Below are 14109 nucleotides of genomic sequence, written 5' to 3' on the forward strand. Positions count from 1 at the left end.
GGATTTTGAATGATCTCTTAATATGTTTTCGCTAAGTGTAGGTATGTGTTACATATTATTATGTAACAAATTCTTTGTGACAAATGTACCTATATGTTAATTAATATAGGTACCTTCTTACCTACTTACTAAGTTTTGTTCAAAAGCAATGTATACATAAAAAGTACCTAGTTTTATTTGTAAATATTAAATACTTTATAATAATTAATGTCTAATATAAATAAATAATAACAACTGTACAATGGACGCTTTTTCTTAAATATGAACTTTTTTTCCTTTTCACTTCAAGTCATTAAAACACACTAATTCCTATCTTACTCTGCAAATATCCGATACAAAACCATGTGCATATTTGCCTAGCCACTATAATAGTTACAAGGCACCCCGCCTAAAAAATATAATTTTAAATAAAACTGAAACGACATATCTCGTATGAAATTGTGTTAATTTATTTCATCATTTCTTTTTTATGAAAAAAATACTTTGGTCGAGAAAAAGAAAAAGCAGCCAATATTATAAGTAAAACTTTTAATATTCAGCGGTGTTGAAATCTAATTCACAAATTACAATCATATAAATTAATTTACATAAATTGATAAGTTTTTATATCTCCATCTTCCGCATCATCCAATGAAAGAAACCTAATATCGAAAAAGACATGGTCAGTGGTACCGTAGACGCCTTGATCCACGCCCAAATGCTGTAAATAAAATTAATAATGTTTCACTATGATAGTACATTTATGTACATAATTAGACAACTCACAGGATCATCACAAATAAGATATGAATGAATGGTGGACATACTTAAATACATTTTTATTATCATTGCATATTTATATTATACCTAGATAAAAAAAGCATAAATGCAGTTACGTCTATATAAACAATCTATCGTATCATAATCCCACTAGATAGGTTGTAGGCGGTCTAAGGAGTGATGAAATGATTTCCATCATGTGGACCGTACGTAAGCTGTAGTGTTATAATAAGGAATACGAAATATCTAGATACCTACTCGTAAGGATCATCAGAAACGTAAAACGGCTGTGGAGTGGGTAGGAGTCCGCAGTCGGCGATATATACACGCCGCGTGGGCCGATCTTGTGCATCCGTCGGTGTATGTTCCACCACGTGCACCACGTTTTGACCCTCCACTATCTTCAAATAGTCACACAATTTCTTATTATTAGTTTTCAATAAACATCAAAATAGAGAAGTTTCTGTATAACCGACTTTAAGATGACAAGGTTTGAACTGAATACATATTAATGATGAAATTAATTAGTATCATAAAATCAACCAAAAGGTAGGAAGGGATATAATCATTTTCTCAAGATAAGTAAACTTACACCAGTTATTAGATAATTCAGAAATAAATACCTTTCCAACAATAGTATGTAAGTTATCCAACCACGGCGTTCCAATTGTAGTTATTATAAATTGACAGCCGTTTGTATTTCTTCCTGTAAAAAATATGGTTGGAGTTATCCATCTGGGGAGATTACGTCATGCTGTACTTATATTATTTATTGTTTTGTTACTTAGGTACCTACTGGACCACTTTCAACATACTAATATGTTTACCTTTATTGGCCATTGATACAAATCCAGCTGAACTGTGTTGTGTATCCAGATTTTCGTCTTCAAATGACTCTCCGTAAATGCTTACCGAACCCGTTCCATCGTCAGACACTACATCACCTCCTGAAAAATAAGCACAAAATATATAATAAATAAATTCGACCTATGCACATACATATAGATGTAAATAGTAAAATATAACAGGCTTTGCTTTGTTTGTTATTTTTTCATTATTATTTTACTAGTTTTAAAACCTATATTGTATTATACTATACTATATTGTATTATAAACTATATATAATATTTATTAGGCGTAGATAAACACCTCCGCGTTGTCCGGGCGCGTAATTTTTCTTAAACGGTTCCGGGTATGATCCTCGTTGGAGCCAATTTCTTCTGGTCTCATGATACAATATTTGATTGTGTGGTAAATCGTATTGTACGTAAACTTTTTAAATAATTCACCTACCTTGTATCATAAATCTCTTTATAATGCGATTGAAACTTGTGCCTTTGTACGACATTCCATTTATGCCATTTGTAGCCAGTACCTTAAAATTCTTGACAGCCTTCGGTGCTAAATCTCCAAATAAGCCAATTACAACTCGACCCAAGTCCTTATTCTCATCACGTATATCTAGATATACTTGATCTGTAACTCTAAACTGCCGTGCCTATAACGGAAAAAAATAAGTAACAATATATTTTTGTACAAGTTTGAAGATAACAACAAATCCAGATATATTACCTAGGGCGTACTCTGTTTAAAAAGTGCGTAGATATTTTATAGTTCCTTCCAGTTACCGAAATGATATTGTTATTGTTAATAAATTGTGAACGCCAATACAATGGAACTCATGAATACAAACTAAGTATTTGCGAGAATCGAACCCTTGATCATCCAAAGTAAAGTAAAGCGGTATAGGTACTATTTACCGTAACAAAATATCTTATTAGCACATTATCTTATCTATGTTCGTGTAAAGCAATGACGAATCACTAGTTCATAATAAAATAAATATAATTCCACTTACTCTCACTAAGTAGAAACACTTAAGAAAACAAACGATTAATAATACTTTTTGAAACTCCATATTACCATAGGCGTATTTCAAGAGATACCCAAATGAATACTAGCTAAGGATTAAAGTAATGGAATGGGAAGTTAATTGAATATGCCGGCTGTGAAACCATATAAGTGTTACTTTCCGGTATGTTAAGTTTATATTTATATGTTTTTTTTATTTTAAGGGAACCAACATATCCACATTATTTTGTTTAAGTATACAGCTACATTATGATTTACAATATAATATGCAAATTAACAATACGACTCTACATATATGACTAGAAATCATTAAATGCATTGCTATCATTTAAATTGCTTGCTTTTTTTGCTCTGGGTTCGAAACTCGGCTAATTTCAATACCCGTTTAAATTTGGTATGGGGATCGATCGAAGGGGAGACTGAATTGCGTAGTCTAGGCAGTATTTTATGTCGGTTTTTCCTGAAATCTCGTGTCTGCCGGCCCTGAAAAATAGTGAACACTTACTGCAAGGAAATGCAAAATTCCAATCCTAAAGATTTGTGTCCCAATTAGGGTATGTCAACCTGCGAGATAATTAAGACGCCATTCCCTTACTCCTTCAATCGGCGCGTACATTGAAATATAATTTAATATTTTTGGCCGCACATTTAAAACAATATTACTGTTACTATAGTTTTATTAGTCCAAGCCAACAATTTCTTCCCGAACGAAAACTCAAAACGTTTCAGAGTTGTATTATATTATGACAGTGCTGGATTATGTAGGTATAGGAGTTGTAATAAAATAGAAATTCTATGAGCGTTTATTTTGGCCACTAGTCGATTGCCAACCTTCTAGACTACCACCACTAGCCGCAGCTGGGTCAGCTTGAATTTCGAATTAGACAAAAAATTTAGTATTTTTATTTGTTTAATATAGATACGTAATAATTATCGTTTATACCATCTGTCACCAATACATAATTTTAGAGATTCTATATATACATTACATTTTCTTAGAATATTAATAATTTTAACTTGCCAAATTTTTATTGTAAAAATATAACTGCTAGAAATTGTAATAATTCTATATCTTATTATTTACTTATTTTTATTATTATTTTTAACTAGGGATATAGTATATGAATAAAATGAAACATTTAGTTTTAACCTTTTAAATAATTTTGTTTATAAAATATTAATAGCTTTTAAATTAACATAAAATAATTCAATACATAAAGTAGTTACAACAATTATATAAATATTTTATACACTTAAACAGAAAAAATCTAGCCCTTTTAAAGCTCCTTAATACTATTCTTGTGATCTAAAGGTACTATACATATCTCTACAGTGCCTGCTTCATTATCATTCAACTCTTTATGTTGAGTAGAACATATTGGCATATGTTTTGTATGAAGTTTAATATGTGTTTTTAATTTGTCACTTCTGCTAAATTCTTTCTTGCAGTTTAATGTATCCCTAAATGGACAAGTAAATGTTCTCCTTAACTGATGTATTTTCATATGCCGTTGCAGTAAATCTGATCTCTTAAATGTATGGCTACAAATACTACATGGATATTGTCTGTCACCATGTTTTAACATATGAACTGATAAATATTTTTTCATATGAAAACTGCTATTGCATATATTACACTGAAATGGTTTTAATTTTCTATGTATCTGCAAGTGGAGTCTTAATCTTTTGTCACTTGCAAATGTATTTCCACAGTGAATACATGTCTTTTTGTGACTTTCAGTGAGCATATGTAAGGACAACTTCTCCAATCTCCTAAATGAAGCATCACATTGTAAACATTTATATTTTTTGGGAATGGTGCTACATGCTTCAGTTCTGCATTCACTATGATTTTGATAATGTATTGCAATTTGTTCCAAAGAGTTAAACACATTATTGCATGTGGGATTATGGCATGAATACTTTGGACTTTTGTGATCAATTGTCACATGATTAAGTAAATTTTCAATACTATCATAGAAACTAACACATCCATCTTGTATACATTTAAATTTCTTTAATGACAAATGATTCTTTAAATGTGCTCTAAACTGTATATAACTAGACAGTACCATATCACAATATGAACATGAATAACTCAAAAGATCTACTTCTGTAGATTTGGCAGTAGTACCACTAAGTCCTTCTGGCCACACTCTATGGCACTTAATGTGTCTTTGCAAATGAGAATTCTGTATAAAACATCGACCACAAATTTGACATTGATATGGTTTCTCACTGTGTGTCTTCATATGCGCTAGTAAAGTGTTAATTTTCTTAAATTTTTTACTACATTTATTACATGTCATATCCTTTATCGCCTTATTTTCATTTGATGTGTCGATTATTGCACCACATTTAGGTGACGCTTTATTTGGAGGATCTATCAATTGTGATTGATTATCTTTGATACATCGCTGACCTTTGTGATTTGTAAACAATTGCAAAGAGTAGAAAACAGTCTTACAACAACCACAAATGAAGACATCTTGATCAGAGTCGAGAACTAAAATATGAGCCATTGAAGTGGATTTCTTGGCTTTCTACTTTTTCCTAAAATAAGAAAAAAAAGGATGAATTTAATTGAAATAATAGTCTATTTTTATGCTCACTTATTGAATCTGTATACAGTAAGTGTGAGTGTAAGCCATCACATAGCGTCTAGAATAGTAATTTTATTAATCAATATAATTTAATTATCAATAATAATAATATTTACCTAATGAACTTAATTTAACTAAATATATAAAAGTACAAATAAATAGACACAATAACAAAATAAATTACTTTTAGATTTTTATTTTATACCAATAAACCAATCTGTCAATCAATGTGTCATTGTCATTTATCACTAATCTGTTAGTCATTTTCTTATTCCTCTCATGATTGCTATAGAGAAAGGTAATAAAAAACAAAAATATTTATTAACGTAAGAGTTTCTCACATTTTACTAAACCGTAGTAAGAGTTTCTCAGATAGAAAATAATCTAGGCTCAATGTTTTTGTATATATAAAATCGTTAACACATATTTTTAAGTGTACCATGCTAGTACTAACACCATAACTACTAATCTACCCAAAATTCTATAATAGTGAATAAATAACAAATGACTAAATGTTAAAAAATAATCCAACTTAGTCCAAGTTTTATATATTAAAAACACAAATTTTAAACATTTTTGCTGCCATACAAGAAGAAAATAAATCATGTTTTTTTTTTTTTTTCTTCTTTATGGCTTGGCACGTCTGTGCATTTGCCAATATACAAAATTTGGGAAACAGTAGTTCAGGTAAAGGAAATTTTGGACGATAGGTTTAAAGGATCAGGTAAGTTGACAATAGGATTAATTATAAGGATTAGACTAAGGTACTACACTATACATATTAATTATATGCAATATGTCATTATACTTATATAAGACCTTAATATATTAACAGACAACTATTTACATATGATATATTTATATAGAGGCAGTCAGTTTTATATTTACAATTTTATATTATTACTACTTAGAAAAATCGAAATACTTTTATACACATCAATATCATTAAGATATAATAAAATTGGAATTGATGTAGGTAAAGGAATTCGGTGAGATAGGAGATTATTAAAAAGGTAGGAATGATCATACAGAGGACAACTGAAAATGATATGGTTCAAGTCACCCACTTCTGTACCACAGCTACATATATCATTATCTACAATTTTTAGCTTAGCTAGATGTGCAGGAGAGCATACATGCCCCAATCTCATTCTAATTATTGACGTAGTCTCGCTTTTGTTCAAATTAATTTTGAAGAACAAAGGTTTAAACTGAATAGTTGGTTGAATGTTAAAATAATGTCGTGCCTTATTCTGGCAGCTATTAGGCCAAAATTCACTCCAAGCATTATGTAGATATAATCCTGGGAGAGCAGCCAGATCATGACAATAATTTTTATATGGAACAATATCACCGCATCCAATTGCCTCGTTCGCTAAGCGATCTGCTATCTCATTCCCATGTATGCCAGTATGTCCTGGAATCCACGTAAGCGAGACAGAGAACCCCCTCGAGTTACATAACTGCAGCAATTTTCTGATTTCTATGATAATAGGATAATTAATATTTGATTTAAATGGAAATTTTTGAAGAGCTAACAGTGCACTTCTGGAATCAGTACACACTATTGTTTGCTGAAGTTTCATAATTAATATATATTCGAGAGCTTTGTAAATACCAAAACATTCACCAGTAAATACAGATGTTTCTGGAGGAAGTTTTATTTTTTGGACTATTTTATATTTTGAATGGTAAACTCCGATCCCAACACATCCAGTTGGATGATGTTTAGATGCATCACAAAAAATTCGGTGCCAATTCCGCCATTTCTTGTCTACAGTTGAGTTAAATTCTATATTTGAGTCGTGATTTTTATGAATATTAAGGTCAAAAATTATACTTGGTTCAAGAATTAATGATTCATAATTCGTACAGAAGATGGGAAAATATTGTGAACGATGAGTAGGAGATGTAAGAGATGAAAATTTCTGGAAGCTCTTTATAATACAAGGAATAGATTTATGGCGCCAGTATTCAGAATTATTAATATAATTAGATAATAATTTTAATTTACTAAATAGGGGATGAGTAGTACATTGTGCACTGCGAAATAAAAATTTATCAGAAAGATATTGACGTCTTAAATACAATGGCGGATCTGAGCATTCCACTTGCAATGCATTTATCGGGCTTGATCGCATAGCCCTAGTTACAATTCGTAAAGCCTTTGATTGTATGCCATCCAGTTTTTTAAGACCAGCTGAGCTACCCGGCTCTAGTAGAAATGTGCCGTAATCCAATATACTTCTAATAATGGTGTTATATAACAGTTTGAGTGAACACGGATGAGCGCCCCACCAAGTTCCAGACAAACATCGAAGAATATTTAATAATCGTTCACATCTTAAAGTAATGTATTCGCAATGGGGAAGTCCACTTAGTTTTGAATCTAGTATTACTCCTAAAAATTTGCTTTGACTTTTTACAGGTAAAAGACAATTATTATAATATATAGAAATAGGAGGAGGCATACGCATTCTGGAGAACAAAACTGCATTGCTTTTGTTAAGTGACAACTGCGATGCATTCTGATCAAACCAAAGCTTTAGATATTTTAATGCAGATGTCAAATTCAAACAGCATTTTTGAACAGATTTGTCTATGGCATAAAAAAGCAGATCGTCTGCATATTGTAAAATAAAAATATTATTATTCATATTACTTAAAACAGCCTTTTCATAAATCATGTTGTCACTGTCACATTCATATACTTTAGGGTCATTTCAGTGTCAGTCTGTGTCAGTATGTCAAATAAAATTATGATATGACTGCAACAAACAATTCTATCTTGTTTGTTATTATTAAACATAGGTTAGTTAATTGATAATTGTATTTGTTTCATTAGAAATAAAATAATAACAAAACATTGAAGATTTATCCATGGTATTGTCTTAATAAGAACATAAGTTAAAATATTTGAAACAACTTACCCACACCACTGAAAATTATTTGTTATAAGAAATAAATTTCTTGAATCCTTATTATAAAAGTAAGTAAAATAAATTAACGCAAAAGTATAAATACATGTCATATCCTTATCCTCTATTATCCTTACCAAATTTATAGAAAATGGTAAATAAATATACAGATATTATTTTTATACCAGTTACCTGTCATTAAAATGGCTTGTCTGCTTAGCTCTAACATTCCATACTATTATTATATTTGCCAAAGTGTATCTGTATGTACCTTTTCGTGACTAAAGGGCTATTTTCATGAACAGGCTAAATGCCTCTTAATCGTTATAGTATCTTGAGAATGGAGATAGGCTCTTTAACCTTAATAAAAATAGTCATTTTCTCTAGTAACAACAGTAACATCTTTATATAAAAAAAAATACGTGTCACGTTGTTTGTCCGCGTTGGACTCCTAAACTACCTATTGCAATTCGATCCAATTGAAAGGTAGGGTAGGTAACATCTTAACTTTCGTGTCGCAATATTATTTTATGCAAGAACCTTACCCACACCAGCGCAGTGCCGGGTCTGCTAGTATTATATAAATGTGTGTCAACAAAACATTGTCAAAAATTATTTCTATCTTTTTATATTTTTAGGAGCCGACATGACTGTTAATAATACAATTGCACATCAACGCTTAATATTAAGTGGGGACCGAGAAAGGTGAGCATATTCGTTAATAGTACTTTTTAATATCAATAATCACTTAAGCAGTGCAAGAATTCTCATGTTTCAGATTCAAAGAATTATTGAGAAGACGTTTAATTGAATGTGGCTGGCGAGATCAAGTGAGAATGTTGTGTCGTGAGATAGTTAAGGAAAATGAGAGCAGCAATGTCACTTTTGATATGTTGGTGACAAGGGTCACGCCTCGTGCTCGAGCATTAGTCCCCGACACAGTGAAGAAAGAATTACTACAGAAAATTAAAACACATCTTTTAACACAAAAAGATCAGTAGACTTGTTAGAATTTCACTCAATGGTATCGAAATAAAATTTGTTTTACAACCAACAGTATATTTTATTTATAAACATTTATACAATTAGCTTAAACAAATATATATAATATATTGCTTAGATATAATACTGCCATGATTTCTAATTGATGTCATGAATTAAGTCAAACTAGAGATTCTGTCATGGGGTCACAGTTACCACATAACCACAGTGATGCAAGCACAGGCAACCGCTCACTTAAATATGTCGAAAATTGACAAATCTATAATTGTTATTACTTACAATAACGATTGATAAAACAATATATTTATTTAATATTTGTATATCCATGATGATAAAATAGGAAAATAAAAGGATAAGCTGAGACAAAAGTCTATGATATCACAATTTAACAGAAATGTGTGGTTTGTGAGAATATCACACAGTATTTATTCACAGTTACGAAATTATAAAGAAAATTCATTACACCCTGATTTATAATCATAGATAAAATGCTGTTTTTTGAAAATACTACAAAACAACAACATCACTCATTGTATGTTTGTAGGTATTATTAGAAAGTAGCTAAATAATATTTAATTATTCAAGAAACTAGAATCTAAACTTTAAAGAATATTACTCCTTATTAAAACATCAAATAATAGTAACAGATCTTTCATCCTTTTTTTATTTCCAGCAAAATAATACATTGTATGGACAAACAGATCTAAACTCGAGTCTAAATTCATTAGCAATGGACCCCTTAAAATAAAAATACCATCAAATGTAATTCACAAAGATTTAGTATCATAACAATATTATTTTGGCAGTGTAGATACATTAGGATATTCAATGTTTTTCTATTGAATCTCCTAACACATACACACGTTTTCCAAGTTATTGGTGTTCAAGAACGTAATAAAATATTAATACTGATAAATACTAAAATGTTTTCTATAATTTACTTATTAGATACAGTAATAACATGTATTCGTATAGACATATTTTATATAAATATATTGTAGTATTGAGCTATAAACAGAATAAAATAAATTTTGAGCAATTAGGTATGTGAGTAAATGAAATGTAGATGAAGATATTAAAAGAACTATAGGACTATCGATAATGTAATTATATCATAGATAATATACTAAACTTGAAATTTAAGCTGCCATTGCAATATTTTAATTATATATTAAAATCAATGCATTGCAATACATTAAAATCAATACAAGTAAAAATATGTACCTTTTAATATGATAATTTATTTCTTTTTTAAATAAAATTTGGTACTTTACTTAATAATACATAATGCATATAAAAATATAATGTAGTAAGGTATCTTTTCAAATATTACAAAATAATTCATGGTACCTCATATGTCAAAAGGGTAAGACTTATTCAATGTAATGTACTGTTAATATTGAGATGACCATACCTTTCTGAGATTTAAATTCGAAATTAAATGCTTAAAATGTAAAAGTAAAACCATCGAACTCACCTACTAATTCACCTATACCAAATATATAACATGTACTTAAATGCCTTGAATGTATGTATAGTAAGAAAATTCGTATAGAATAGATGAGCAATTTATAATATCTTAGTAGGTATAGCATCGTTAAAGCTGTTCAATGCATGACCAATATTTTATATTATTACATATGTACAAAGATATACAATTGGAATGTAATTTGGACTTGGACTTTTGATCAAATACGATTTATTTGATTATGTTTAACTTATTAAAATAGTTATAACAATATCAGTACTCTCTTAAAATGATTTCTATAATAATTATTTTAACTTAACTTTAAATTACACCTAATAACAGGGCCATAGTCTGAAATATAATTTGTATAAATTATTCTATGGTAAGAAAAAAATAATAAAAGCCTTTGACAACATTTTCCATACCCCTGACTACGGCTCCATTCAAAATAACTCTACTTACAAGTCAAATAATTGATCAATCCATTTACACAATACTGTTGTTTACTACTGAGCAATAAAAATTCATTTAATTCTTTCGCTAATAGAGTTACAGATATTCTAATGACTTTAAATTTTCTAATGATATCATTAAAAGACATCTAAACTAATATTTCTTGTGTTTATTTTACTAAAAGGACCAATAACTGAAGCTATTAGAAATGTTACATCTAATTTATATATAATATATATTTAAATGTTGCATATAAAGAATATAATAAAATAAATAACATTTCCCAGTCAATATATTTTGGGTAAGAAAATGTTGAGTAGCTAAATTATTATACATATATGTATATTTATATTATTTGCAGATTATAAAATAAAATTACGACACGGTTTTACATAATTATATTCGTGATTTACAATGTTTTATATAAATCACTATTCGATTTTTCTAACGTGAATTTATAATTTTTTACTAAGAACTTTCGATAAATCGACTAATAACTATTGATCCTAAATACAAATTTTATACAGACGAATAGATGTACAGCCTTTTAAACTGAATCGTGAGAAATATTATTTATTACTTCTTATATATTTTATGACATAATTCATTCATCAATATTTCATGAATACATGAGTAAGAATATAGTTGCGTCCTGTAATAAAAGCCATTCATTTTTTTATATATGTAAAATATTATAAGTCCAGGAACTGAATTATATAAAGCTCTTACCTACAATCCTCAATTGTTTGTTGTGTGGTCATATTTTTTATAAACCATTTCAGAGTTACAAATGTTAAATTAGTAAGCTAAGTTGTATAGCAAGTAACTGCAAATGTGGAATGGTATTATGGTAAATTTCTATTGATATTAGAGTAAATTTCTATTGAGAGCATCTGTTTTAATCAAGAATTGTTAGTAAAGTGTTACCTGATTAGGCCGCCGGCACTCGTAATAGAACAAAGATAATGCAAATGGTTCGTAAAAACTAAATAGAGTTTTACAAGTTTCTGGTTACAAGGTGTTATGTTCATTTCCCTTATTTATATAAATAAATTTAAACTAAACCTCTGACCGACTAATAGAACGGAAATTCAAAAGTAGAGCTATAAAATTATAAAATTTGAAAGTACAGGTTTACTGAAACAGGATTTCTTTAAACCGACATGAGAGAAAATAATAATAAATAAATTATAATTTGCACCGGTATGGCTTTTTCTTTAAATACATTTGAAATATTGGATTTATATTACAGGATGATGCATTTCTTGCACGGTTACAACCGTTACCGCGGTTTTGGGAGCGGATTGGACGGTAACAAGTGGCAATTTCCACCCCCTTACAGTCTATAGCGGCATATTCTAGAGAAAATATCGTGCTATACGAAATTTCGCCTCAACCATGATGGCTTCTTGTTTATACGTCACAAGACTAAAGATAGAATTTAAGCGAGTTATAAACAATGATAAAATCCAATAAGGAGATATCCTTTATGTAAAGGAAAGTTTTCAGAGAATGCAATATAATTAACATACATAATAATTAATTACGCGTCAACGTGTAAATAAACATGTTAAGTTTGTGTACGCACAATTCATTAATAATAACAAGCCTATAATAGAATTTCAACATTCATAATAAAATTTTGAAATAATTAACACAACAGATCTACCTACTACCGGCTATTCACAACCCGCGCGGAGACGGCGCAACAATTTTGATTCCTTTGGCTCATTCATGACATTGTTGATAATAATATTACAGCAGATATTACCTAAAATATTTCAGGCAATGTAAAATAAATTAATGGCAAAGTATAAATATTAATTAGATAATAATATTAACACACATTGTATAATTGGAGACCAATTCAATTATTCTTAGATACAAAATATACAAAACATAAAACAATATATTTCTTAAAATTAAGTTATTCTATTTTTTCGAGTAATAATAATTAGTACAGCCAATCTCATTAGAATCTGTAGCGTGAAATGAGGAGTAAATTTTAAAATGCGCTCGGTCATATTTATGCTGCTAGGCAACTTCTTTTTTTTAAGTTCATGTATTTGATACCCTTAACGAAATGGTGTAAGTAGAAGTGCGAGGTGTAATTAAAACGTCAAGGGGTCATAAACTACAGGACAGTCATTTATATAATATCAGATCTGTAATGAGATGAAAACATAAAATATCCATATATACCTATATATATATATATATATACCATCTTCGAAAAAAAATGCATATTCAAAACCTCTTATTAAAAATCATATCGCAGATACAGTTCATGACAATAATAATATCAATGGAGTATTAAAAACTGTTACATTTACTCAAAAATAAGCATTGAATACCATAGTCAGTTTAGATAATATAGTCTAAAATAATTTCATTATAGATATTAAAAATAATATAATTTGTTGTAATTTCCAGAGAAGTTACGTGTAGGTACTACAGATATCGATGTGATTAATTCAACTACTTAGTACTTATTTTGAGAATATAGCACACATTTTTATGTACTAATTATGGCGAAAGCCCGTGGCATGGCTGGGCACGGCGCAAATAGCAGGGTGGGGCGAAGGAGAGGTATTGATAAAGATACATTAACTCATCAGTGCCAACTCGTGACGTAGGTCTTTTCGCCATATTCATTATGCAATCAGCAGTGAACTAATTGACAGCAAGTTCGGCATCCGTTACGTATATTAAACAAACAGACTGAATTTAAAAAGAATACCGAAATATTGCCAACATAGTAAAATAAAAATAATTTAGTATACCTACAAATGCTAAAAAAGGTGATCATATGGTCGTAAAGATTGTAAATAAAAATAGTGTTGAAAACACTCTTTAGTTAGATAAATATGTATAAGGCGGGGAGTGGAGTACTTAACAATTGTGTTAACTGAAGGTACTTCGGCATTTTTTATAAATAAATTATGACTACTGCCTTTACAGGACTCAATCGATCAGAATTAGCGCGGGAAAGCCAGCGCGCGCAATCGTGTGTGGTTGATTTTACTATTTTTGT

At 29.6% G+C, this 14109-nt stretch overlaps 3 protein-coding genes across 6 annotated transcripts; 1 reads left to right on the forward strand and 2 right to left on the reverse strand.

Moving 5' to 3' along the window:
- Positions 1-545: 545 nt before the first annotated feature.
- On the reverse strand, positions 546-5182 carry LOC131853585 (peptidyl-prolyl cis-trans isomerase, rhodopsin-specific isozyme-like). Of its 3 annotated transcripts, none has more exons than XM_059204524.1 (6): positions 5099-5182; positions 2053-2257; positions 1587-1706; positions 1383-1465; positions 1018-1160; positions 546-700 (listed from the first exon to the last, which is right to left on the reverse strand). In XM_059204524.1, exons 1-6 carry the CDS (start codon positions 5117-5119, stop codon positions 604-606), a joined length of 669 nt encoding a protein of 222 aa, XP_059060507.1. In that variant the 5' UTR covers positions 5120-5182; the 3' UTR covers positions 546-603. The 3 variants fall into 3 exon arrangements, with proteins under 3 accessions (XP_059060507.1, XP_059060505.1, XP_059060508.1); XM_059204522.1 differs by lacking the exon at positions 5099-5182 and adding an exon at positions 2618-2727; XM_059204525.1 differs by lacking the exons at positions 1018-1160; positions 5099-5182 and adding an exon at positions 2618-2727.
- On the reverse strand, positions 3860-5176 carry LOC131853584 (zinc finger protein 12-like). Its single transcript, XM_059204521.1, has one exon. The coding sequence runs from the start codon at positions 5151-5153 to the stop codon at positions 3909-3911; it is 1245 nt and encodes a 414-aa protein (XP_059060504.1). The 5' UTR covers positions 5154-5176; the 3' UTR covers positions 3860-3908.
- A 2805-nt stretch (positions 5183-7987) lies between the features above and the next one.
- On the forward strand, positions 7988-9200 carry LOC131853623 (enhancer of yellow 2 transcription factor-like). Of its 2 annotated transcripts, none has more exons than XM_059204590.1 (3): positions 7988-8045; positions 8791-8857; positions 8931-9200. In XM_059204590.1, exons 2-3 carry the CDS (start codon positions 8799-8801, stop codon positions 9151-9153), a joined length of 282 nt encoding a protein of 93 aa, XP_059060573.1. In that variant the 5' UTR covers positions 7988-8045; positions 8791-8798; the 3' UTR covers positions 9154-9200. The 2 variants fall into 2 exon arrangements, with proteins under 2 accessions (XP_059060573.1, XP_059060572.1); XM_059204589.1 differs by lacking the exon at positions 7988-8045 and adding an exon at positions 8055-8223.
- The last annotated feature ends 4909 nt before the right edge of the window (positions 9201-14109 follow it).

The sequence above is a fragment of the Achroia grisella genome, unplaced genomic scaffold (genome assembly GCF_030625045.1).
Source record: "Achroia grisella isolate CSIRO2021 unplaced genomic scaffold, CSIRO_AGI_Agris_v1 utg903, whole genome shotgun sequence".
NCBI classification, from domain to species: Eukaryota; Metazoa; Arthropoda; class Insecta; order Lepidoptera; family Pyralidae; genus Achroia; species Achroia grisella.

Bases quoted from the DNA above. Each gene is read 5' to 3' on its own strand.
- LOC131853585 (XM_059204522.1), bottom strand. From the start codon at position 2,677: ATGGAGTTTCAAAAAGTATTATTAATCGTTTGTTTTCTTAAGTGTTTC. The intron at 1,161-1,382 runs GTATTTATTTCT...GACTATTTGAAG, and splicing joins TACATACTATTGTTGGAAAG to ATAGTGGAGGGTCAAAACGT. The intron at 701-1,017 runs GTAGGTATCTAG...TTTTATTTACAG, and splicing joins GTTTCTGATGATCCTTACGA to CATTTGGGCGTGGATCAAGG.
- LOC131853584 (XM_059204521.1), bottom strand. From the start codon at position 5,153: ATGGCTCATATTTTAGTTCTCGACTCTGATCAAGATGTCTTCATTTGT.
- LOC131853623 (XM_059204590.1), top strand. From the start codon at position 8,799: ATGACTGTTAATAATACAATTGCACATCAACGCTTAATATTAAGTGGG. The intron at 8,858-8,930 runs GTGAGCATATTC...CTCATGTTTCAG, and splicing joins TTAAGTGGGGACCGAGAAAG to ATTCAAAGAATTATTGAGAA.